At 47.0% G+C, this 22395-nt stretch overlaps 4 protein-coding genes and 1 long non-coding RNA gene across 6 annotated transcripts in view; 1 reads left to right on the forward strand and 4 right to left on the reverse strand.

The window, feature by feature from the left end:
• The window catches only part of Itga10 (integrin, alpha 10), a 21454-nt gene extending 19234 nt beyond the window's left edge, over positions 1 to 2220 (reverse strand). The window contains exon 1 of the mRNA XM_013018224.1: positions 1866 to 2220. Within this exon, the coding sequence (XP_012873678.1) occupies positions 1866 to 1917 (52 nt within the window). The 5' untranslated portion in view covers positions 1918 to 2220. The remainder of the gene's footprint in view (positions 1 to 1865) is intronic.
• Positions 2221 to 3300: 1080 nt separating this feature from the next.
• LOC105987089 lies at positions 3301 to 3483 on the reverse strand. The gene is made up of 2 exons (XR_001175143.1): positions 3426 to 3483; positions 3301 to 3369 (listed from the first exon to the last, which is right to left on the reverse strand). It is a non-coding gene; the product is annotated as an uncharacterized LOC105987089 (long non-coding RNA).
• A 609-nt stretch (positions 3484 to 4092) lies between these two features.
• On the reverse strand, positions 4093 to 8816 carry Pex11b (peroxisomal biogenesis factor 11 beta). Its single transcript, XM_013018320.1, has 4 exons — positions 8740 to 8816; positions 7745 to 7860; positions 5923 to 6124; positions 4093 to 4830 (listed from the first exon to the last, which is right to left on the reverse strand). Exons 1-4 carry the CDS (start codon positions 8793 to 8795, stop codon positions 4425 to 4427), a joined length of 780 nt encoding a protein of 259 aa, XP_012873774.1. The 5' UTR covers positions 8796 to 8816; the 3' UTR covers positions 4093 to 4424.
• A 739-nt stretch (positions 8817 to 9555) lies between these two features.
• On the forward strand, positions 9556 to 16204 carry LOC105987136 (gonadotropin-releasing hormone II receptor-like). The gene is made up of 3 exons (XM_013018319.1): positions 9556 to 10065; positions 14618 to 14828; positions 15741 to 16204. Exons 1-3 carry the CDS (start codon positions 9556 to 9558, stop codon positions 16139 to 16141), a joined length of 1122 nt encoding a protein of 373 aa, XP_012873773.1. The 3' UTR covers positions 16142 to 16204.
• Positions 16205 to 16602: 398 nt separating this feature from the next.
• Positions 16603 to 18480, reverse strand: Rbm8a (RNA binding motif protein 8A). 2 transcript variants are annotated; one of them, XM_013018321.1, is made up of 6 exons: positions 18363 to 18480; positions 18054 to 18113; positions 17864 to 17941; positions 17550 to 17686; positions 16900 to 17036; positions 16603 to 16806 (listed from the first exon to the last, which is right to left on the reverse strand). In XM_013018321.1, exons 1-6 carry the CDS (start codon positions 18427 to 18429, stop codon positions 16761 to 16763), a joined length of 525 nt encoding a protein of 174 aa, XP_012873775.1. In that variant the 5' UTR covers positions 18430 to 18480; the 3' UTR covers positions 16603 to 16760. The 2 variants fall into 2 exon arrangements, with proteins under 2 accessions (XP_012873775.1, XP_012873776.1); XM_013018322.1 differs by having other exon boundaries at positions 16605 to 16806; positions 17864 to 17938; positions 18363 to 18478.
• Positions 18481 to 22395: the final 3915 nt, after the last annotated feature.

Below are 22395 nucleotides of genomic sequence, written 5' to 3' on the forward strand. Positions count from 1 at the left end.
TTCAGCTCAAGGCTAGCACTCTACCACTTGAGCCACAGCACCACTTCTGGCTTTTTTCTTTTTGCTTATGTGGTGCTGAGGAAGCGAACCCAGGGCCTCAGGCATGCAAGGCAAACGCTCTACCACTGAGTCAACTTCCCAGCCCCTCACTTCGCTTTTTTGTACTCCAGGCTGACACTCTACCACTTGAGCTATACCCTTACTTCTGGCTTTTTGTTGGTTAGTCAAAGTCTCATGGTCTTTTCTGTCTAGGCTGACTTCTAACTGTCATCTTCAGATGTCAGCCTCTTGAGTATTCAGGATTACAGGCATGAGCCACAGCACCCAGCTTGGGAATATCTGACTCTTAATGTGTGCCTATTTCTTCTGAACTCTCCAGTCTCTGTCATCTACTCAGAGCCCGACATGGAAGAATCCTGCCTCTGTGTGGGTCTGTGGCCCTCGGCCACACTGATGCACAGCTGTATTTTCATTCCCTCTCCTGAAATCTCATTCACAGACATGTCTGGAAAGGTCAAGTTACTCTTTTCCCCATCAGTCCTCCTACATATCCTCTTCAAATTGTGAGGGTCCAAGAAAACCTTCCTCCAGCCCCTGAATACCATGGTTTCCATTTTTTTTTTCTCCCAAACCCAGGACCATAGAAACATAATAAGACAGAACAAGGGGGCTCTCCATCTGTCTCTTGTCTTCTAGTAGCATTGTCAGTCTGGCACTTGCTCCCGATGTCTAGGCCCCTGGTTGCTTCCAGCCCTGGAAACCTCAATGGTAATTAACTGGGCAGGGCCATGCACTGCCCATACACAGTTCGCCATCAGCCCAGTCCAGAGGCTCATCACCCCTCCACTCCTCACAATCCCCTTCCTTTTTAATCATATCCACCCACCAAATTGCCCCTTACCTACCTCCCACAGTTCCCTGCAACTCTGCCCACTTTAAAGACCCCTACCACCGCAATTATGTCCTGGCTGATTCTTCTCTTTTGACCCCAATTCCCTTAAAATCAGAGCTGTTATTTTAGGAAACAAAGATTATAGGGCACTGGACAAGGAAAAATTCCATGCCTCATTCCTCCCTAGGTTCTCTTCTCAATTATGTCTTGCTTTTTATTTGCAAGCCAGTCAGCAAGTTTATGCTACCAATAAAATAACAAGAGCTATGGCTCTAACTCAAAACATGCTCACTTTCCAAAAGGTATTTTCTATGCAAGCCTTTTTGCATTCAGGAGACCGGCAGGGTGGTACGACAGGGAACCACAGCGCATGGGTTAGCTGAACCAGGTCTGACCACATAGCGAGGCAGTTACGCCTTCCGCCCCAAGCATAACCGAGGGGAGGGAGAGAGAGCAGGAATCAGATTTGCCACTTGCATTTCTCTTCTGTTTCCCCATTCCCATAGGACTTAAGACAAAGGTTTTAGAGAATTAGGTACAAATTTGCCTTTGTGGAGTACGAGGGCTTGAACTCAGGACCCAGGTGCTATCCCTTTGCTTTTCCAATCAAGGCTGGCACTCTACTTCTTGAGCTATGCCTTCTGCTTCCAGCTTCTTTGCTGATTAACTGGAGAGAAGAGTCTCAGGGACTTTCCTGCCCGGGCTGGCTTTGAACCTGGATCTTCAGATCTCAGTCTCCTGAGTAGCTAGGATGACAGCTGAGCCACCTCGCTCAGCTGTTAGGTACAAATCTTATGCAAGCCTCCTGAGACTCATGTAGGGAGACAGGAATATACGCAAAGGTACGGAATGCACAATCAGTACTAACCTCCTACCTTATCTCCCAAAGAATATTAACTCCCCAGGGATCCCCATTCCAAACAATCCATGTCCCCTCCAGTCCCACAGAATTGAAGATACTGCGTTCCCTCACCTGTCAGTAGCATCAGGGGTAAGAACAGGTGAAGGAAGAGGGTGAGCTCCATGCTGGGTCCTTGTGCCCTGCGTGAGAAGTCCTCTGTGCCCGCGTCCCTCTCCCTCTCTGTTTTCTTTACTTTCCCTCCTATCCTGCCCCCTCCCACTGGCAGCTAAAAATAAAGTTGGAAGGAATGGGAGGAGGGGTGGCGGGAAACTGTGGGGAGCCCCAGCCCGGGGCCTGGAAGGCTGAGGGCTCTGACTAGTTCTCTGCCTTTGTGCTGCCCCCTGGAGGCCTCATTTCAGTGTCTAAAGAACACTTTTTCTTTTCTTTTTTAAAGTCAGTACTGAGGGTGAACTCAGGGGGCCTGGGTGCTGTCTCTGAGCTTCTTTTGCTCAAGGCTAGTGCTCTACCTCTTGAGCCACAGCTCCACTTCTGACTTTTTTCAAAAGTAGTTTATTGAAGATGAGATTCTCACAGACTTTCCTGCACAGGCTGGCTTCAGACCACATTCCTCAGATCTCAGCCTCCTGAGTAACTAGATTCTAGGTGTGAGCCACTGGTGCCTGGCTTGAGAACAGTTCTCACCATCTTTGCTGCTTCTTTTTCTTTTCCTACCTTAGTTACCAGGTCCATAATGGTTTCCTCAAATTTGGAAGTGAGAGACAAGATTCTTTTCACTTTCTAATCTTATTTATCTCTACTTTAGATATACAAAATAAAAGCTGATAGCAGTGGCATAATTTTCCCCCCTACTCAGAAGAATCACAGTGTTTGAAGACACAATTCCCAAAGCAGACCTTGGCAGCCCAGGGCACTGCATGCAGTTCATGGCTCCTAGCATGTGCAGCCCTGTAGTGTTTGGAGGAACAAGTTCACATATCTATGAATGAGCATGAGCTGTGTTTTGCAATCCTCAGATCTCAACCTCCTGACTAGGTAGGGTTACAAGTCAAAGCCATTGGCACTGAGCATCAACATCTCAGCTGTGGGAACCATAGATCTTCCTAGCTTTCAGCATGTCTGTCATGTAGAATTCCCCCCCCTGCACACTGTATGTTCTCAGTGAAAATGTGTGGCCAATACCATGGAAAACCCAAAGTATAATAACAGGAATAGGGGACACCACATCAAATGTCAATGAACAGTTGAGTACAGTGGCACATACCTATAATCCTATCTACTCAGAAAGTTGAGGCGGGAAGATTCCAAGTTTATAGCCAACCTGGGCAACACAGTGAACCTCTGTGTGAGGGGAAAAAGTAAGAGGGGCGAAGGAGGGAAGGAGGGAAGGAGGGAGGGAGGGAGGGAAGGAAGGAAGGAAGGAAGGAAGGAAGGAAGGAAGGAAGGAAGGGAGGAAGGAAGGAAGGAAGGAAGGAAGGAAGGAAGGGAAGGAGGGAGGGAGGAAGAGAGGGAGGGAGGCAAAGAGGGAAGGGAGAGGGAGAGGGAGAGAGAAAATGAGTAAACATCTTTAATTTGCTGACTTGAAAGGTTTGTTCTCCATTGTGGATATGAACCAAACCTATTCACACAGAGTCATTTGAAAGGTTTGTTCTCCATTGTGGATATGAACCAAACCTATTCACACAGAGTCATTATACAGTATTTACAGCAAGATGCTAGGCACAGCATCAATCTGGATAGGTGAAGAAGGATAGGAAACAAAATTCTGAGATTAAAGTATAAGAAGAAATCTGAAAGTATGGGTACAAGGAAGGAAGAGGGCTAAATCATAGTGTAGACCTGAGGGAGGAAGAAGAAACATCAAACAACTTGGGGTACAGAGAGATGTGGAAGGAGACCACTGGGACATGACAAAAGTCATAAAAATTATGATTTTGTAAAAAATTATAATTTGGAGATTGAAGGAGAAAAAGAAAAATAAAACAACCACGTGGCAACTCTAAGTGTAAAAAGAAAATAGCAAGAAGGTAGTTATAATTTTATAACACAAACCTTATAATGTCCCCTATCAAAAAGTAATTGTTGCTGGGCATTGGTGGCTCATGTGTGTAATCCTATCTATTCAGGAGGCTAAGATCTGAGGATCTAGGTTTGATGCTAGCCAGAGCAGGAAAATCTGTGAGACTCTCATCTCCAATTAATCACGGAAAAAGCTGAAAGTGGTACGGTGGCTCAAGTGGTAGAGTGCTAGCCTTGAGCAAAAGGAGCTCAGGGACACTGCCCAAGCCCAGAATTCAAGCCCCAGGACTGGCAAAAATTTTAAAAAACTAACAAGAACAACAACAAAAACTAATTGTTGAAATTCTTGGACAGCGGTCTGAAAAGGAAAGAAAGACACAGAGACAGAGTCTGACATAGACAAGACAGATAAAGTCAGACTCAGACCATGAAAGAGGAAAAGAGCAAAGCCTCAAGCACATCTGGATAGCAGACTCTATTGACAAGCCATCTGTCATGACCTCATGTTTTCCTAACAGTCTTCCCTCCACCCCCTAAATCTCTGGATTTTTCATTTGAACCAAGGAAAAGAATTAGAATGAGAATTCAGATAGTCCACAAGGGATGGTCTAAGATTCCATCTCACAAATCCCCTCCTTATTCTCCGCCAGGCTGTCAGGGCTTGAGTCGGAGCCAGGGGTAGACCAGAGTGAGGATAGACAGGATGGAGGATATGAGGCCACAGAACCCCACAATCCCAGGGCCACAACGCCAGAGCCCGAGCTTGTCCAGCGGAATGAAGAGATCACAGGCGTTTCTGACTACATCCAGCAGAAGAGGCGGATGGCCTTGAAGAACCCGAGCCAAGAGCAGGACTCGCAGCCGCAGCTTCAGCGCCAGCTGGGGTAGGCCTCCTCCTGGAGTCCCTAGTCCCCCAGGCCCCCCAGTTTCATTTCCTCCAGGGACTCCACCTCCAGAACTCTTCAGCCGCCTGCTGCAAGCTGAAGACTCTTGCTCCATCAGTAAACGTATCTCGTAAGCATCACGGCTCAAATTCATGATGAGGGAGAAGAGGTAGTACCTGAGATACACAGGAAGATTAGAACGGGCGTGGACAGATTCTAAACACAGCCATACAACACTCAAATACCTTCTCTTCATAGTCGGGTGCCAGTCATTCACACCTATAATCCTAGCTACTCAGGAGGCTGAGATCTGAAGATTACCATTTGAAGCCAGCCCAGGCAGATAAATCCTGTGAGACTCTTATATTCAATTAGCCAGCAAAAAAGCCAGAAGTTGAGGTGTGGCTCAAGGAGTAGAACACTGGCTTTGAACAAGAAAGCTAGGGACAGTACCCAGGCCAAGTTTAGCACCCACTACCTGTCCCCCTCAAAAAAAGGCAAAGGGCTGGTGGCTCATGCCTGTAATCCTAGCTACTCAGGAGGCTGAGATCTGAAGATAGAGATTCAAAGCCAGCCTGGGGAGGAAAGTCCTTGAAACTCTTATCTCCAATTAACCACCAGAAAGCCAGAAGTGGCACTGTGGCTCAAGTGGTAGAACAATTGCCTTGAGCTGAAAAGCTGAGGGTAGGCCCAGAGTTCAAGTCATACGACCAACCAATAACCACTAAAATAACCACTAACCAATAAAAGCTGAAACTGGAGGCATGGCTCAAGTGGTAGATGCTGGCAGGGTTCAAAAAAGCAGAGAGAGAGGCTGGGCACTGGTGGCTTACACCTGTAATCCTAGCCACTCAGGAGGTTGAGATCTGAGGATTGTGGTTCCAAGTCAGCCCAGGCAGAAAAGTCCATGAGATTCCTATCTCCAATCAACCACCAAAGAGCCAGAAGTAGAGCTGTGGCTCCAATGGTAGAACACCAGTCTGATGCAAAAGCTAAGGGACAGCGCCCAGACTCTTTGTTCAAGTCCAGTACTGACACAAAGAACTGACACAAAGAAGAAAGGAAAAAAAAAAGTTTATACCTGTTCAAAAAAGACATTTATTTTCCTAATATTTTAAGTCTACAATTGGCTGAATTCACAGATGTGAAACAGATAGATATGAAGCTGAGTGTATATTTGGAAAGGCCCTGAGTGATCTTTCTCTTATGAAAAATTATGCAGCATGAAAGTGACCAAAAGGTCTTTATAGGATAAAAGAATAACAAACCTGAATGACCGCTGGGCCCACTTCTCCTGATCCACACCGGGAGCCAGTCCAGACTTTCCAGCCCACAGGACATTGTCACAGGCAAAGTATAAGGCTCGATTGAGGTGACTAACGGTGATGCAGAATCTCAGGACAACGTCTGATAGGTGCACAGCTCTTTTGGCTGATTCAAGGGCATCCGCTGAGTTACCCAGACGCAGAACTGGGAGGTTATCAAAGAAAGCAAGGATGTGAGGTAGAGTGACGAGAGTAAGACATACAAAAAAGGGAGATAACAGCAGAGTAAAAGTTGAATAAGTGGGGGCTGGAAAGGTGGCTCAGTGGTAGAGCACTTGCCTTGCATGCCTCAGGCCCTGGGTTTGATTCCTCAGCATCACATAAGCAAAAAGAAAAAAGCCAGAAGTGGCACTGTAGCTCAAGTGGTAGAGCGCTAACCTTGAGCTGAAGAGCTGAGGGACAGCGCCCAGAGTTCAGGCCCCACGACCAGACCCCCCCTCCCAAAAAAAAAAAGAGCTGAGAAAAAAAAAAAACTTATTCTTTTGCCAGGCACCAGTGGCCTTAGATACGCAAGAGGCTGAAATTTGAGGACTGAGGTTCAGAACCAACCTAGACAGGAAAGTCCATAGGACATTTATCTTCTTTGCTGGGTAGTTTACACTTGTGATCCTAGCTATTCAGGAGGTCTGAGATCTGAGGATCCCAGTTTGAAGATAACACAGGCAGAAAAGTCCATGACTCTTATCTCCAATTAACCACCAGAAAACCAGAAGTAGAGCTGAAGCTCCACAAGAGCACAAGAGCTCAAGGACAGTGCCTAGGCCCTGAGTTCAAGCCCCAGGACCCACAAAAAAAGATACTTATCTTCAATTAACCAGCAAATACCTAGAGGTATGGATCAAGTGGTAGAGCACCAGCCTTGAGAAAAAAAGCTAACTGGCACAAAAAAAAATTCACTTTTTATTCAGATTTTAATTAGTTTTTTTTTTTGTTGGTCTTGGGGCCTGAACTCGGCCTGGGCACTGTCCCTCAGCTCTTCAGCTCAAGGCTAGCGCTTTACCACTTGAGCTACAGTGCCACTTCCAGCTTTTTCTGCTTATGTGGTGCTGAGGAATAGAACCTAGGGACACATGCATGCAAGACAAGCACTCTACTACTGAGCTACCTTCCCAGCCCAGATTTTAATTAGTCTTAACCCCAATTTACTTCCTTTCTTTTGGTCAGTCATGGGTCTTGAACTCTGGGCCTGGGCGCTGTCCCTCATCTCTTCAGCTCAAGTCAGGTTGTGGGTTGTGGCTCTACCCCTTGAGCCACAACACCACTTCCAGTTTTCTGGTGGTTTATTGGACCCTCAGATCTCAGCCTCAAGAGTAGCTAGGATTACAGGTGTGAGCCACGGTGCCCCACTCATTACTTCCTTATACCTATTCTTCGTGTGTGTGTTGGAACTGGGACTTGAAATCAGGGCCTTATGCTCTTGTTTGACTTTTTCTACTCCAAGCTGGAACTCTACCACTTGAGCCACACTTTCACTTTATGCATTTTGTTGGTCAATGGGAGGACCAACAGTGTGAGTTACTGGCACCAGGCTTCTTGTTTATTTTTTCCCCTTATTTGGCTTGTATCTGTTGGGGTGGAAGTTGTTCACTGTCACATCTCCACACTTGCACCTTTACTTTCTTTCAACAGGAGGCATTAAAAAAAAACAAGTGATGAAGAAATGGGGGGAGAAAAGGGGAGGTCAGGAATTAGGAAGAGGGTAAAATGGGCAAATAGTTTGGGATGAAGGAAAAGTTGGGATAGTTGGAAAGTTGCAATTACTTACGCTTTCTTCCAAGGCTCAAATGGCTCTCCAGTTGTCTGATCTGTTTCTGTAACTCAGGACTGGCCCCGTGTCTCTGCAGTGCATGGCCAAGAAGTGAGCAAGCATATTGGGCAGCCCTGGAGGAGAGGACAAAGTAAGTTAGACCCTCCTACCCTCCCCCTCACACCTGTAATCCTGGCTAGCTACTCAGGAGGCTGAGATCTGAGGACTGAGGTTTGAAGCTAGCTGGCACTGCAAAGCCTGTGAGCCAGTCTCTTATCTCCAATTAACCAGCAAAAAGCTGGAAGTGGAGGCCCTGAGTTCACGCTCCAGTACTGGCACGCAAGCGCAAGCACACGCACACTATCCTTCAAATGAGGACAGACTTCTCCTTTCCTCCTCTTTAGGCCTATATCTCACTGCTTCTCCTCCAGGCCAGGGAAAGATGCATGCGTAAAGGGGCCTAGAAGGGGGTTCCGAAACTAAAGCTACGGCACGGAGGAGGCCTGAGGTCAGGAGGCAGTGGGAGTGCAACACAAGCACATCAGTAATGACACAAGGGGGGGAGGGGGAGGGGGGCCATTCCTCGGAACAGGTGGACCAAGAGGCTGCGAGGCCCTCGGACTGAACGGAGATGGGCCGGGGGGTGGAGGGGGAGGACGGTGTGGAGCTGCTCCCCACCGCCGAGCGCAGCGCGCGGGGCAGAGACTGAGCGAAGTGGGGGGGCTCCCCGGGGCTCCTCACTGCAGCCCGCCGGCGAGGACACTGTTGGGTCTTATGTGGACGGAGTGACCTCCCCGCTGCCCCCACCCCCACTCATGCCTCAGTTTCCCCATCTTTCCCGGGAGCAGAAAAGAATCCACCACCTCACGACCGGCTCCGATATGTGCCTCGGGGTCCGTCCGGGCCCCCGTAGCCCGAGTTGACCCTTTGGGACACCCGTAGCCCGGGATGGAATCTCTCTTCACCAGAACCTTCCTCAGCCCACCCTCCCTCCGTTCCTCTGTCGGCCGCACCTACACAGCCGTTCCCGGGCCTGGCTCTGAGCGCCGAAGCGGACCCAGGCGTCCATGACAGCGGCGACCCCGGCTCCTCGGCGTCGCGGAGTCCCGCCCCGGCACCGCCCCCGCCCCACCCCCTGCGATCGACGGCGCTCCGCGAGGGACAAACGTCGTCGGGAAGGAAAGCTAGCGGAGCCCGCCCTCGAGCCGGCATTTTAGGACGCGAAGCGCTCGTCCTTACCCCTACACGTGGTGTTCCTGTGCGTGCGGTCTTCGGCAGAGCACTCCCGCCGGGTAAGCACGCCTCCCAGGGAACAGTTTAAATATCCAGGGGCGGGGCCGGAGAGGGGCGGGGCCGGATGACGAGCGCCTCCGGCGGGGCCTGCGGGGCGGGGCCTGTGCGGAGCGGGGCCTAAAGGGCAAGGGCGGTGGGCGGGGCCTGAGGGCGGGGCTAAAGATCCGCAGTGATCTTCCAGCCCTGCGGGCCAGCAGAGGGTCCACCACCCGCCACCACCCCTACCCCCGCCACCACCCCTACCCCCGCCACACACACACACACACCGACGCGATCCAAAGCTCTAGCTGCAAAAGACATCTTAGGCAATAGAAGTTCAAAGTCCCGGCTAAATCAAGGGAGAAGCGGGTATGATTAGCACCTAATTTCTGTGGGGTGACCTCCCTTAGCATAGATGGAGAGACAAGAGACTGTAGGGGACGCAATTCGCCATCACCACCTTCTGATCCTGAAAAGGAGAGTGAAGAATCAGCGGCCCGGGTTAACCGCTCCGTACCCACACTCCCTCCTCTCCTCCTCCTCCCTTCCAGGCCTCCATGTCTGCAGGCAACCGCACCGACTGGGGGTCAGCAGCCGGGCCGGAGGTCTGGGCGGGATCAGGAGTAGAGGTGGAGGGTTCAGAGTTACCCACCTTCTCGGCCGCAGCCAAGGTCCGAGTGGGAGCGACCATTGTGCTGTTTGTTTCCTCGGCTGGAGGAAACCTGGCCGTGCTGTGGTCAGTGACCCGGCCGCGACCCAGCCAGACCCGTCCCTCTCCGGTCCGGCGACTCTTCGCCCATTTAGCGGCTGCCGACCTACTAGTCACTTTCGTGGTAATGCCTCTAGATGCCACCTGGAACATTACAGTCCAGTGGTTGGCAGGGGACATTGCCTGTCGGACACTCATGTTCCTAAAACTAATGGCCATGTACGCCGCCGCTTTCTTGCCCGTAGTTATCGGGCTTGACCGCCAGGCGGCAGTACTCAATCCGCTGGGACCCCGCTCTGGTGGAAGGAAGCTTCTGGGGGCAGCTTGGGGACTTAGTTTCCTGTTGGCCGTGCCCCAGGTGAGTAACTTGGTATTTGGTTTCACCATATGAACTTGGATTGCTAAAGTGCATATGTGCACGCCATTAGCTTGTAGTCCTTTTAAGATTATTTGCATGTTATTTGAGGGTTGCTATCCTTTGTAGCAGTTTTTTCTTTTTTTGGTTGGTCGTGGGGCTTGAACCCTGGGCTTGGGTGAGTGCTCTACCGCTTGAGCCACAGCGCCACTTCTGGTTTTCGAGTGGTTTATAGGAGATAAGAGTTTCATGGACTTTGCTGCCTGGGCTGGCTTTGAACCGTGATCCTCAGATCTCAGCCTCCTTAGTAGCTAGGATTACAGGCGTGAGCCACCGGCACCCGGCTCTAGCAGTTCTCTTATATTATCTGTCCCTCTTCTTTAGATCTAGTGTTTGGCTTCCAATTCCCCATAACATCCCATACTAAGTCGTTCTTCTGATAACGATGCAGAAAACCTCTGGATAAGGAGTTGGGGGGTGTAGCTCAGCGGTAGAGTTCTTCCTTAGCAGTCAAAAGGCTCTGGGTTCAATCCCAGGTACTGAAGAAAGAAAACCTTTGGGGCAGGAAGGAGTGAAGTCACTGTCTTTGATTAATACTTTGTGGTACAAAACATGAAGTGTGTCATCTCTAGGCTCTGGTGGCTCGCATCTGTTATCCTAGTTATACATGGCTACACAGGAGGCTGAGATTTGAGGAGCCCAGTGTGAGGACCCTGGCTTAAAACTAAGCAGGGTAGGAAAGTCTGTGAGACTCTTCAACTACTGAACAAAAAGCAGGACGTGGAGGCGCGGCTAATGAGCACTGGAACAAAAAAAATTAATCAAGAGCAAGAGGCTCTGAGTTCAGGCCCCCTTATCACAAAAAGTGTTATGCTAAAGGTAAAGAGTTCAAGAACACAACTCTACTCTTCAGGAGTTCAAAAACAACAGAATCTCAGGTCAGGGAAAGCTTTCTAAAAATGATTTAAAAAACAAACAAAAAACCAGACAGATACCAGTGGGTCACACTTGTAATCCTAGCTACTCAGGAGGCTGAGATTTGAGAATCACAGTTCAAAGGCAGCCCGGGCAGGAAAGTCGGTGAGATTCTTATCTCCAATAAACCACCAGAAAACAGGAAGTGGTTCTATAGTTTTCAAGTGATAGAATGCTAGCGTGGAGCTGAAGAACTGAGGGACAACACCCAGGCCCGGAGTTCAAGCCCCACAACTGGACTCCCCTCTCCCCCCCCCAAAAAAAACTTGAAAGACAGCAAATGATAAATTCTTAAAACCAGTTAAAGCAGGAGAAAGGCTAGGAGAATGGAAGGTAAAGGATCTCAAAGACGTTGCTGCTAAAACTAAGGACTTGGTATGAGTGAATAATCAGGAAGGAGAGGAAAGAAGAAATACTAAGGTTTTACTTTATCCTGAGGGCAGTGGAACACACTAAGGTAAGGGATGAATAGTGATGTGGTGTTACTAGTTTTTCCTTTCTATGCTAGATTTACTGAAGAATGGGTATTAAAAATTAGGAACACAGCTGGGGCAAGTGACTCATACCTGTAATCCTAACTACCCAAGAGGCTAAGATCTGAGGATCAAGGTTCTAAGCCAGCCCAAGCAGGAAAGAAGGTGAGATTCAAGTGATAATATCACTAACTTAGAGCTAAGGAGTTCAGGGACAGAACCCAGGCCCAGAGTTCATGCCCCACAACCAACCAACCAGAAAAAAAGAAGAAAAGAAAAAAAGAAACACAAAGACATCTGAACTTGGTTTCTGGTTAACCAAATCTCAGTTCTGAAAAGGAGCTCAAAGTCTAGAAAAAGTTAAATATGGAGAATTTTCTTCCAAATGAAAATCACTACCTTCGCTTGAGACTGCAGAATTAAGATTATGTTTGCAAGGAAACCAAGAAGGGCATGCAATTTCAGTCTTCAGAATATTAGATGATTTAAGATGTGAGCCTCAAAACCTAAAATATTATAAAATTAGCTGCCAAAAAAAGAGATAAGTACTAAGGACAAAAAAAAATTTACTTCCAGGGCTGGGAAGGTGGCTCAGTGCTAGAGGGCTTGCCTTTCATGCATGAGGTCCTGGGTTCGATTCTTCAGCACCACAGATGCAGAAAAAAACGAAGCGGTGCTGTGGCTCAAGTGGTAGAGTGCTAGCCTTGAGCTAAAGAGCTGAAGCACAGCACCCAGGCCCAGAGTTCAGGCCCCACGACCAGCCAAAAACAAAAAAACGAAAAAACTTCCTACAATGTCAAACAGGACCTCTACCATCCCACACTTAGGACCTTATTGCCACAGTGAAACTGGAATTGTTTAATCTGTTTATATGAAACAAACCTTAGATAGGGACTGGGAATTGAGTATCTTTGTTGCATTGTTTGACTGTTTAACTTGGCTCTACCACAAGCTTGTGACTTTCACTGAGTCACTTGAAACCTATGAGGCCTAAGATGATGAAATAAGAAATGACATTTTTCTTACAGCTGGCAATAACTGCAGTCTAATAATTGCAATGCTTCAATGGCATACTGATCTTGACATGTATATGCAAAAGCTTGATATATTTTTGGGTTCCAAGTTGTGTCTTTCGATAGCCTCTGTCTTGCCCATGTGTTGTAGCATGTCATGAATCTGAAATGATTGGGGTTGGGAAGGTGGCTCAGTGGTAGAGCGCTTGCCTTGTATGCATGAAGCCCTGGGTTCGATTCCTCAGCACCACGTAAGCAGAAAAAGCCAGAGGTGGTGCTGTGGCTCAAGTGGTAGAGAGTTAACCTTGAGCTGAAGATCTGAAGGACAGCGCCCAGGCCGAGTTCAAGCCCCACGACTGACCAAAAAAAAAAAAAGATGAAATGATTAGCTATCAATACAAAATTTATAGTGATTTTTTAAAAGCATGACAAAGAAGTAATAGGTATTAATTAGATATTACTTACTCTTAGCCAGGAATTGGGGGAATCATACCTGTAATCTTTCAGGAGGCTGAGATCTAAGGTTTGCGGTTCAAAGCCAGTCTAGGCAAGAAAGCCCATATGTATCTTTTTTATTTTAATTCTTGTCGGTCATGAGGTTTCAGCTTAAGGCCTGGACGCTGTCCCTGAGCTTTTTTGGCTCAAGGCTAGCACTCTACAACTTTTGAGACACAGGTCCACTTTCAATTTTCAAGTGATTAATTGGAGATGAGTCTCCTGTCCAGGTTAGCTTCAGACTACAACCCTTAGATCTCAACCTCCTGAGTAGCTAGGATTACAGGCATGACCTACCGGTGCCAGGCTTCTGTGAGACTGTCATCTCCAATTAACAACCAAAAAGCCAGAAGTGCAGCTGCATTCAAGCCCCAGGATCAACACCAAAAAAAAAAAAAAGAAAGAAATTACTGACTTTTGTAGACTCATTCCAGGCCAATCCATGGTTAAAAACGCTTCTACTATATGTAAGTTACATAGAAATGCGAGGCAGAGGCAAGGATATGACCAAACTCTAAGTCCAAGAATTTGAACTTTTTTTTTTTTTGTCGGTCGTGGGACTTGAACTCTGGGCCTGGGCGCTGTCCCTCAGCTCTTCAGCTCAAGGCAAGCACTCTACCACTTGAGCTACAGCGCCACTTCCAGTTTTCTGGTGGTTTATTAGATAGGAGTCTCACGGTCTCTCCTGCCCGGGCTGGCTTTGAACCGAGATCCTCAGATCTCAGCCTCCTGAGTAGCTAGGATTACAGGCATGAGCCACCAGCGCCCAGCTTTTGAACTATTTTTACACTTCTCACATTTTCAAGTATGTCCAGACATGGGGATAAAAAAGAAACAAAAAAACTATTCCTGAACCCAGCATGGGTGGCTCATGCCTGTAATATTACCTCCAATTAACCATTCATAAACCAGAAGCAGTGCTGTGGTCCAAAGTGATAAGAGTGCTAGTCTTGCAAGAGCCAGGGACAGTGCCCAGACCCTGAGTTCAAGCCTCACAACAACAACAAAAATTATTCCTCAGCCTAGTCAACAAAAACTTGTCTTTGGCTGATTTTTTTTTGCTTTTTTATTTTACAAGATATAACCAGAAAAACTATTTTAAGACAATAATATAGGCAAAGTTGTAGGTACTATGTTACAAAGTGCAATATTAGAATAGTATTTGAGAAGCCAGGCATCTCCAATAAACTACTCAGAAAAAGCAGGAAGTGGTACTTTGGCTCAAGTGGTTGAGCACAAAGAGGCTCAGGTCTAGGCATCAGTACCTCAAGCCTATAATCCTAGCTACTCAGGAGGCTCAGATCTGAGGATCATGGTTCAAAGCCAGTGGTCCTTGAGATTCTTATCTCCAATAAAACACCAGAAAACCGGAAGTGGCACTGTGGCTCAAGTGGTAGAGTGCTTGCCTTGAGCTTAAGAGTTCAAAGACAGTATCCGAGCCCAGAGTTCAAGTCCCAGGACAAAAAGTATTTGAGGTACAACAAACTTCATTGCACTGCTCTGCATGGTGTTAAGAGGTAACTGGGAGATCCTATAACACCACTGGATAGTTTTGAATGCTGTAGGAAGTAGTACTAATAGAGCTCAACTCCACTCCAGCTGTTCCTGTTCCACACTGTCCAGCGAGCTGGCCCAGTCCCCTTCACTCAGTGTGTCACCAAAGGGAGCTTCAAGGCTCAATGGCAAGAGACCACCTATAACCTCTTCACCTTCTGCTGCCTCTTTCTGCTGCCACTGACCGTCATGGCCATCTGCTATAGCCGTATTGTCCTCAGTGTGTCCAGTACCCAGACCACAAAGGCAAGTCATGGTAAGAATAATTCCCAGACTGTAATCCTTACCCTGAAAGTATTACTTACATATCTGCTATGACAGTATGGCACTAAACCAAAGTGACTTAAGTGCTCATTATTTTCTAGTCAGGTGCTGGTGGCTCAGCCTGTAATCCTAGCTACTCAGAAGGCTGAGTTTAGAGGCTGGCAGTTTGAAGCCAGCCTAGGCGGGAAAGTCTATGACTCTCATCTCTAACTAACCTACACAAAGTCTACACTTGAAGTGTGGTTCAAGTGGTAAAGTATCAACCTTTTAGCAAAAAAACTAAGGCACAACATCTAGGCTCTGAGTTCAAGCTCCAAAACAGAAAGAAAAAAAAAAAAAGTAAACTGCTTCTAGCGAAACTAAGCCATAAAAGGATTAAGGGGAAAAATCATCAGTATTTTTTTTTCCTTTGGGTCCGGTCATGGGACCTGAACTCTGGGCCTGGGAACTGTCCCTCAGGTCTTCAGCTCAAGGCTAGCGCTCTACCACTTGAGCCACAGCACCACTTCCGGCTTTTTTCTTTTTGCTTATGTGGTGCTGAGGAATCAAACCCAGGACCTCAGGCATGTAAGGCAAGCGCTCTACCACTAAGCCAGCCACCTTCCCAGCCAGGTCAATATTCTTCTTTACTCTGGAATACCATCAAGTCTTAAAGCGGATGTGCTGGCTTCACCTGATAAAGCATTCTCAATCAAAACCATTTTCCCCAACATGTCTGTCAAATGTCTGATGTAGGAGAGGAGTCATGTAGTCCCAGGCAGGGAAAAGGTTAAGAGGGTTTGCTGACCTCTTCTCCTTGGGAAAAGTGGGAGGCTCCGTCTCACCATCTTTATCTCTTCAATTCTCAAGATTCTCAGTGCAGAGGCTGAGCAGTTTTGAATGAGTGTGTTTTCTGAATTCCCAGCCCCCGATGGTGAATTTGCCCTCCGCCGCAGCTTTGACACTCGTCCTCGTGTTCGTCTTCGGGCCCTGCGACTGGCCCTACTAGTCTTGCTGACCTTCACCCTCTGCTGGACACCTTATTACCTACTGGGTCTGTGGTACTGGTTCTCCCCCACCATGCTAAGTGAAGTCCCTCCCAGCCTCAGCCACATCCTTTTCCTCTTTGGCCTCCTAAATGCTCCTTTGGATCCTCTCCTCTATGGGGCCTTTACCCTTGGCTGCCAAAAAGGACGCCACCAACCAAGAATAGACTCCTCCAAGGAAGGAGGGTCCGGAAGAATGCCAGATCAAGCCCTCACACAGCTAGAAGTACAAGCAAATGTGATATCAAAAGAGGAAGAAGCAAAAGAGACATTCTTATAGCAGTCCATCAGCTCCCGATAGAGTATACAGGAACAGAATTATTCTCTGATACTCCAAGAATATCTCACTGCTACACTTGTATTCTTTCAAGAAAAATACTGAGAGGCTGGGAAGGTGGCTCAGTGGTAGAACACTTGCTTTGCATGCCTGAGGCCCTGGGTTCGATTCCTCAGCACCACATAAGCAAAAAGAAAAAAGCTGGAAGTGGCACTGTGGCTCAAGTAGCAGAGCGCTAGCCTTGAGCTGAAGAGCTGAGGGACAGCGCCCAGGCCCAGAGTTCAGACCCCACAACAGGACCCCCCCCAAAAAAAATATATATATATATTGAGCAAAATCTCTCATCATAACCCCACTAGAAACACACAATTCCATCCCTAGCAGAAATGTCTTCACAGTTACCCATAATGCCTTACTGTGAATAGTGCTTTAAAGCAGCTATTTTAGAACAGGAAAAACTTACATATAGAAAACAAAAATGCAACATTTATTCATAACCCAAAAGAAACACTATGCAACAAGAGTAAGAGATTAAATATAAACACAGCCCAGTCCTGCCTCAGCCCTCTCCAAGGCTGAATGTTCAAATGCAATCTTCAAGACCACTTGAACAGAGAACTTATCAGCGTCGTCTCCGGTCTGGACTCCTGCTCCGTCTCCGGCCACCTCTAAAGACAAATAGGAGAAAGGGCAGTTCATCAATGTCTTTGTTTTCTCCTCATGCTCCCTTTAACAAGATAGCATATGCCCTTTTTCTGTACCTCCTCTTGCCCTTGGGTGGACCCCGAACAAAACACCAGTCCACGCTGATTGGCTGTCCCATCAAATCCTGGCCATTGAGTCCCTCCATGGCAGCCTGGGCCTCTTTGTATGTTTCATATTCAACTAGAGTATACCCCTGGAACAAATGAAGAGACAGGTATCACTTCACATTTCCTCTTTCCTCAAATCCAAACTCAACAGCAAAATACACAAACTTTACACAATGAACATACATCATATATTCCTATTGCATGTACAACTTGTCTGATTTATTTCTGTTCTGTGCCTAACAATATCAATCTCCAGTGTTGTTTTCTTTCTGTGTGGGTACTCAGGGCCTGAGTGTTCTCTTAGCTGTTCTGCTCAATGCTAGTGCTCTACCATGTAAGGCACACATACTCTTCAGGCTTTCTGGTGGCTCCCTGGAGGTAAGATTCTCAGACTTTTGCACGGGCTGCCTTCTAATTGTGATCCTCAGATCTCAGTATCCTGAGAAGCTGGGATTATGGGTGCTGAGTCAAAAGCAACTGGCTCCAATGTTATTTTACTTCAATTTTATTCTTGGCAAACCACAGCAAAAACAGGAGAGCAATCAATGCCATTTAAGAGTTAAGGGGGTAAAGAACTAAAGAAGTGCAACCCAAAATACCTTTAGGTATCCTGTCCGCCTGTCTAAGTTGAGGTGGATATTTTTTATTTCCCCATATTCGGCGAATTTGTCGTGGATGTCTTCTTCAGTGGCTTCTTCATGTACTCCAGTGACAAAGAGAATCCAGCCTTCAACAGCTGTTGAGGAAGGGTAGAGTGGTGGTACGAACACATGAGATAAACTTCTAGCTTCAAGCGGGATCGCAAGGGTACAATGACAATAGACTCCATAGCATGGTTAGCCCGATTCACCCCTACTAGGCTCAGTTTTATTCGTGCCTAATTCCTGATCCCCATGGGCTCAAGGAAACTCACAGCGCTGCGGTCCGGGTTCATCTCCGTCCTGTTCCACGCTGTCGTAATCCTCGCGCATACGCGCCCGGGACCCCTCTTCTGAAAGGAACACACACCAGATCACCGAAAACTCTTCCCTTTGCCCGAGTGTTTTCCGCGAGTCGGGCTCCCGTCCTATTGGACCGCGGCCTCCCACCTCCCCCACACTCACCCGAGCCAAAGCCGCGGCCCTTCCGTTTCTTCGCCTTTTCTTTCAGTTTGTGGATGCTCTCTGGAGCCCCCAAAACGAAGAACAGGTATGAAAGTCATTGAAACGACCGCCTCCTTCCCGGGACCCTCCGTGAAGCACATTCCTCCCGACTACCAGGCTCGGCCCGGGCCCGCCCCATCCCTCCACGGGGGCGGGGCCTACTGAGACCCTGTTCCCGCACCCTGGGGCCCCGCTCCCGCAGACGTGTCTCCAGTTACAGTCTCCCCTCGCACCTTCCCCACTTCCCGCAGCCGCCTCCACCGTCCTCACCGTCCCCATCCTCATCCATGGCGAAATCCTCGCCCCCAGCCTCGTGAAGGTCCAGTACGTCCGCCATCTTGCCTGCCTTCCAGCTCCCGTCGGCGCCACCGAAGCGCTAAGAACCTCGGGAAACTGTCGCAGAGAGGAAAGGTCGCCAGTCAAGCTGACCAATCAGAGGCTAAGCCTTAGCTCCGCCCTCGGCGCGCGGGAGGTGGGATTTCTCGAAGGCGGGACTAGTCCAGAAAGAAAGCGGAAGTGCTTCTGTAGCCATCTTGAGGAGGTCTCGGGCTGACCCAGGGCGCCCTGGGCGGGACCAGCGAGGGTAGAAGGCGGAGTCTAAAAACCCTCAAAGCAAAGCCCGAGCTAAATTCCTTATTAAGAAGGGCTAGCTGGGCTGCGAAGGTGGTTCAGTGGTAGAATGCTTGCCTTGCATGCTATGAGGCCCTGGGTTCGATTCCTCAGCACCACATAAGCAGAAAAAACCCGAAATGGCTCTATGGTCGAGTGGTAGAGCGCTAGCCTTGAGCTGAAGAGGTGAGGGACAGGGCAGAAAGTCTGTTAAGCTCTCCAATGAACCACCAGAAAACCAGAAGTGGCACTGTGGCTGGCTCAGGCCCAGAGTTCAAGTCCCATGACGGGAAAAGAAAAAAAAAGCCATAAACATCATTCCAAGCTCAAGGATTCATTGACAAAAAGCTAGTGAGGTACCTGCCTGTAATCCTAGCATGATTCAAAACCAGCCCAAGCAAGAAAGTTTAGGAGATTTTTGTAGCTTTTTTGGTTTTGTTTTTTTCCAGAACTAAGGACCGAACCCAGGGCCTTGCGCATGCCAGGCAGGCGCCCTTCCGCTGGCTAAACCCCGCCCTCCCCAAGTTTAGGAGATTTTTATCTCCAGTTAACCAGCTTGCAAAAAGCAGGAAGTCAGTCGGGCGCCGGTGGCTCTGCTTATGTGTAATCCCAGCTATTCAGGAGTCTGAGAGCTGAAAATCGCGGTTCAAAGCCAGCTCAAGCAGGAAAGTCCCTGAGATTCTTATCTCCAAAAACACTCAGGACCGGAAGTAGAGCTATAGCTCAAATGGGAGGATGCTAATCTTGAGCAGAGAAGCTAAGGGATAGCACCCAGACCCTGAGTTCAAGCCCCAGTACTGACACACACACACAAAAATTTAATCATGTGATTTGGCCCTATCAAAACAACTTCAGGTAGGCCTCAAAATTCTAAAGAGCATTTTTCACAGCAATATAAACATCAGTACTAGCGAAAATCACACACCCACCAGCCCTTGGAGTAAGAGATAATTTCTGGTAATAAGGGATTTGGTGAAGATGGAGCTAATGTTTCTGGCTTAGGTAATTACGGGGGTTCAACAATGGAGTCATGAGAAGCAAGTATGGAGAAATGAGTTTTATTTTGAATATGTGAGTTCACAGTGCTCTGTCATATTCAGGTCGTGATGTCCAGTATAAAAATAGATGAAAGGGTCAAACCAAGTTGTGGTGGAAAGAATAGATTCTCCGTCTGTGTATGGAGGAGTAGAAACCATTAAAATAGGTGAGATTGCAGTGGAGATGAGTGGAGACTGAAGAGCTAAAGGGCCATGGGCAGATTCCAGGCTCCTGAACTGTCCGGAGTGGAGGCGGACTGCCTTTCCATGCACTGCAATCTCATTTCTTTCACTCTCAAAATAATAAAACTTTTTTTTTTTTTTTTTAGAGCTGGGCACTGGTGCCTCACGCTTATAATCCTACCTACTCAAGAGTCTGAGATCTGAGAATGGTATTTTGGTGCTAGCCTGGGCAGACCAATCCAAGACACTCTTATCTAGAGCACCTGCTGTGAGTAGAAAACGCTAAGAGCCTGCGGGCGCTGGTGACTCACACCTGTATCCTAGCTACTCAGGAGGCTGAGATCTGAGAATCGTTGTTCAAAGCCAGCCTGGGCAGGAAAGTTCGTGAGATTCTTATCTCCAGTAAACCACCAGAAAACCAGAAGTGGCACTGTGGCTCAAGTGGTAGAGCACTAGCCTTAAGCTGAAGAGCTGAGGGACAGCGCCCAGGTCCAGAGTTCAAGCCCCACAACCAGAAAAAAAAAATGCTAAGAGCTCAAATCCAACCGCCAGTACTGGCACCAAAACAGTTTTTTTAGTATATGAATAAATGAATGGGACCATTTTAGAGTTCCTCTGATGTATAAATAAAGAGTCCTACTGACTCACTGCACCAACAAAATCTATTTTAATGCATAAAATTATATATAAAATACAAGTATTAAGAAGATAACTAAAATCTTTAATACCAAAAGTAGACAAATTGGAGGACAAAGTTTCTCAAGTTTTTTGTGATCTTGGGTAACAGAAAAATAATGAATTCAACAGATACAAAGGTAGTTCTTCCTACAACTCCTACCACTTAATCCTTCTTCCCAAAGAAAAGAGTGCAGGAGAAAATGGAAGACTTATGTATGGTTTTGGATTATAAATATCAATAAAATAAATGTACCTATTATTTAGTGTGGAAGTCTACTCCAACCCTACATGTGTTGCATAGAATACAAAGAAAGGGCTTAAAAATTCAAGTGCTCATACAATTGTGTCTGGATTATTACCTCTGAACCTATGGGTATGGGTCCCAAAGATGATTTCAAAGTCAAGAAATCTCTCTGTCATCTTGCTCTTATCTAATCCAAAAGAGCAAGTTATAGTCTGTTTCCTGATTACATGTGAAAGCAAACCTGTGTTAAATGGAAATGCTCCACTTGATGGAACATTAAACACAGACTCAGGAAAGAGCACTGTACAACACTGCAGTATAAAGGAGACTTCAGAAGCAAAAAAATGTCCAAAAGGAAAATGCTCTGGCTGTATTCCATACTGTTTCTCTCTAATTTCACCCAAGAGAGGTGAGGAAGGAAAACTATTCATTAAAAACACAAAGAGCTGATTATTGGTTTTCTTTCTTCTCCTTTAGTTTCCCAAGGTTCCAATTAGAAAGTGCCATAAAACTATATTTTCATCTAATTTTCCTGATCAATCCATACTGCAATACTTTGGAGGAAAAGAAAAAGAAATGAGAATCTAATATATATATATATATAAAGTATAAACAACAGCAACTTAGGGGAAGTGAGAGGGATTCACTTCCTGACTCACCAAATAGAACAGCCACTGCTTCCACAGAGCAAAAGCACAGGGATAGAAAGGAATAATTTTATCTTCTACCAATCTTTGTAGGCAGGAAGATTTTAATCTAGTATTTAACTAAGATAAAGGAACAGAGAAGAAAGGGAAAAATAATCAGTCTCAACCCTGATGCTCTTCCTATGTACATCCAGAAATCTGGACTGGCAGAAGCGTAGAGATTAGGCCCAGAATCAACTTAGTTAGTTATGCCCATTGTGTTTATAATTCTTCTCTCATTTCTGGGCAGATTTTTAGTTGTGACTTAAAGATCAGAAACTAGCCAGGGGCTGTTGGTTGGGCTCATGCCTGTCAACCTGTCTACTCAGGAGGCTGAGATATGAAGATCCAGGTTCAAAGCCAGCCTGGGCAAAAAGTCTAAGAGACTCTTATTTCCAATTAACCAGCAAAAAGCTAGAAGTGAAGCTGTGGCTCAAGTGATGAAGCACTAGCCTTGAGCAAAAAAGTGCCCAGGCACTGAAATTCTAGCCCCTGTACAATCCTTTCCTCTCCCCGCCCACCAAAAAAAAAAAAAAATCCACAAAAAAGTGTTTGGAGGCAAAGAAGTAGTACTAAGCAGTACTGGCTCCAGATAAACCAAAGCCAGAGGCTTCTTACTCATACCCTGTTTGAGTCCAGGAGAAAGCAAGAATGAGGGTGAGAGTGGGCATATGATCCTGCTTAGTCTCCCTGTTATTTTAAAGGAGACACCAACAGTCAATGACAGTGAGCAACTGATGACTGCACAGAGTTGATCTGGAAGTATAAACACCACCAAAGATCCAAATTGAAATGGAGATGTTTCAAATGAAAAGATACCCAAAGCTAGAAGTTAGAAAGAGATTTAGCAAATAGGAATCCAGGTG

Source organism: Dipodomys ordii, unplaced genomic scaffold (genome assembly GCF_000151885.1).
Source record: "Dipodomys ordii isolate 6190 unplaced genomic scaffold, Dord_2.0 Scaffold39, whole genome shotgun sequence".
NCBI lineage: Eukaryota > Metazoa > Chordata > Mammalia > Rodentia > Heteromyidae > Dipodomys > Dipodomys ordii.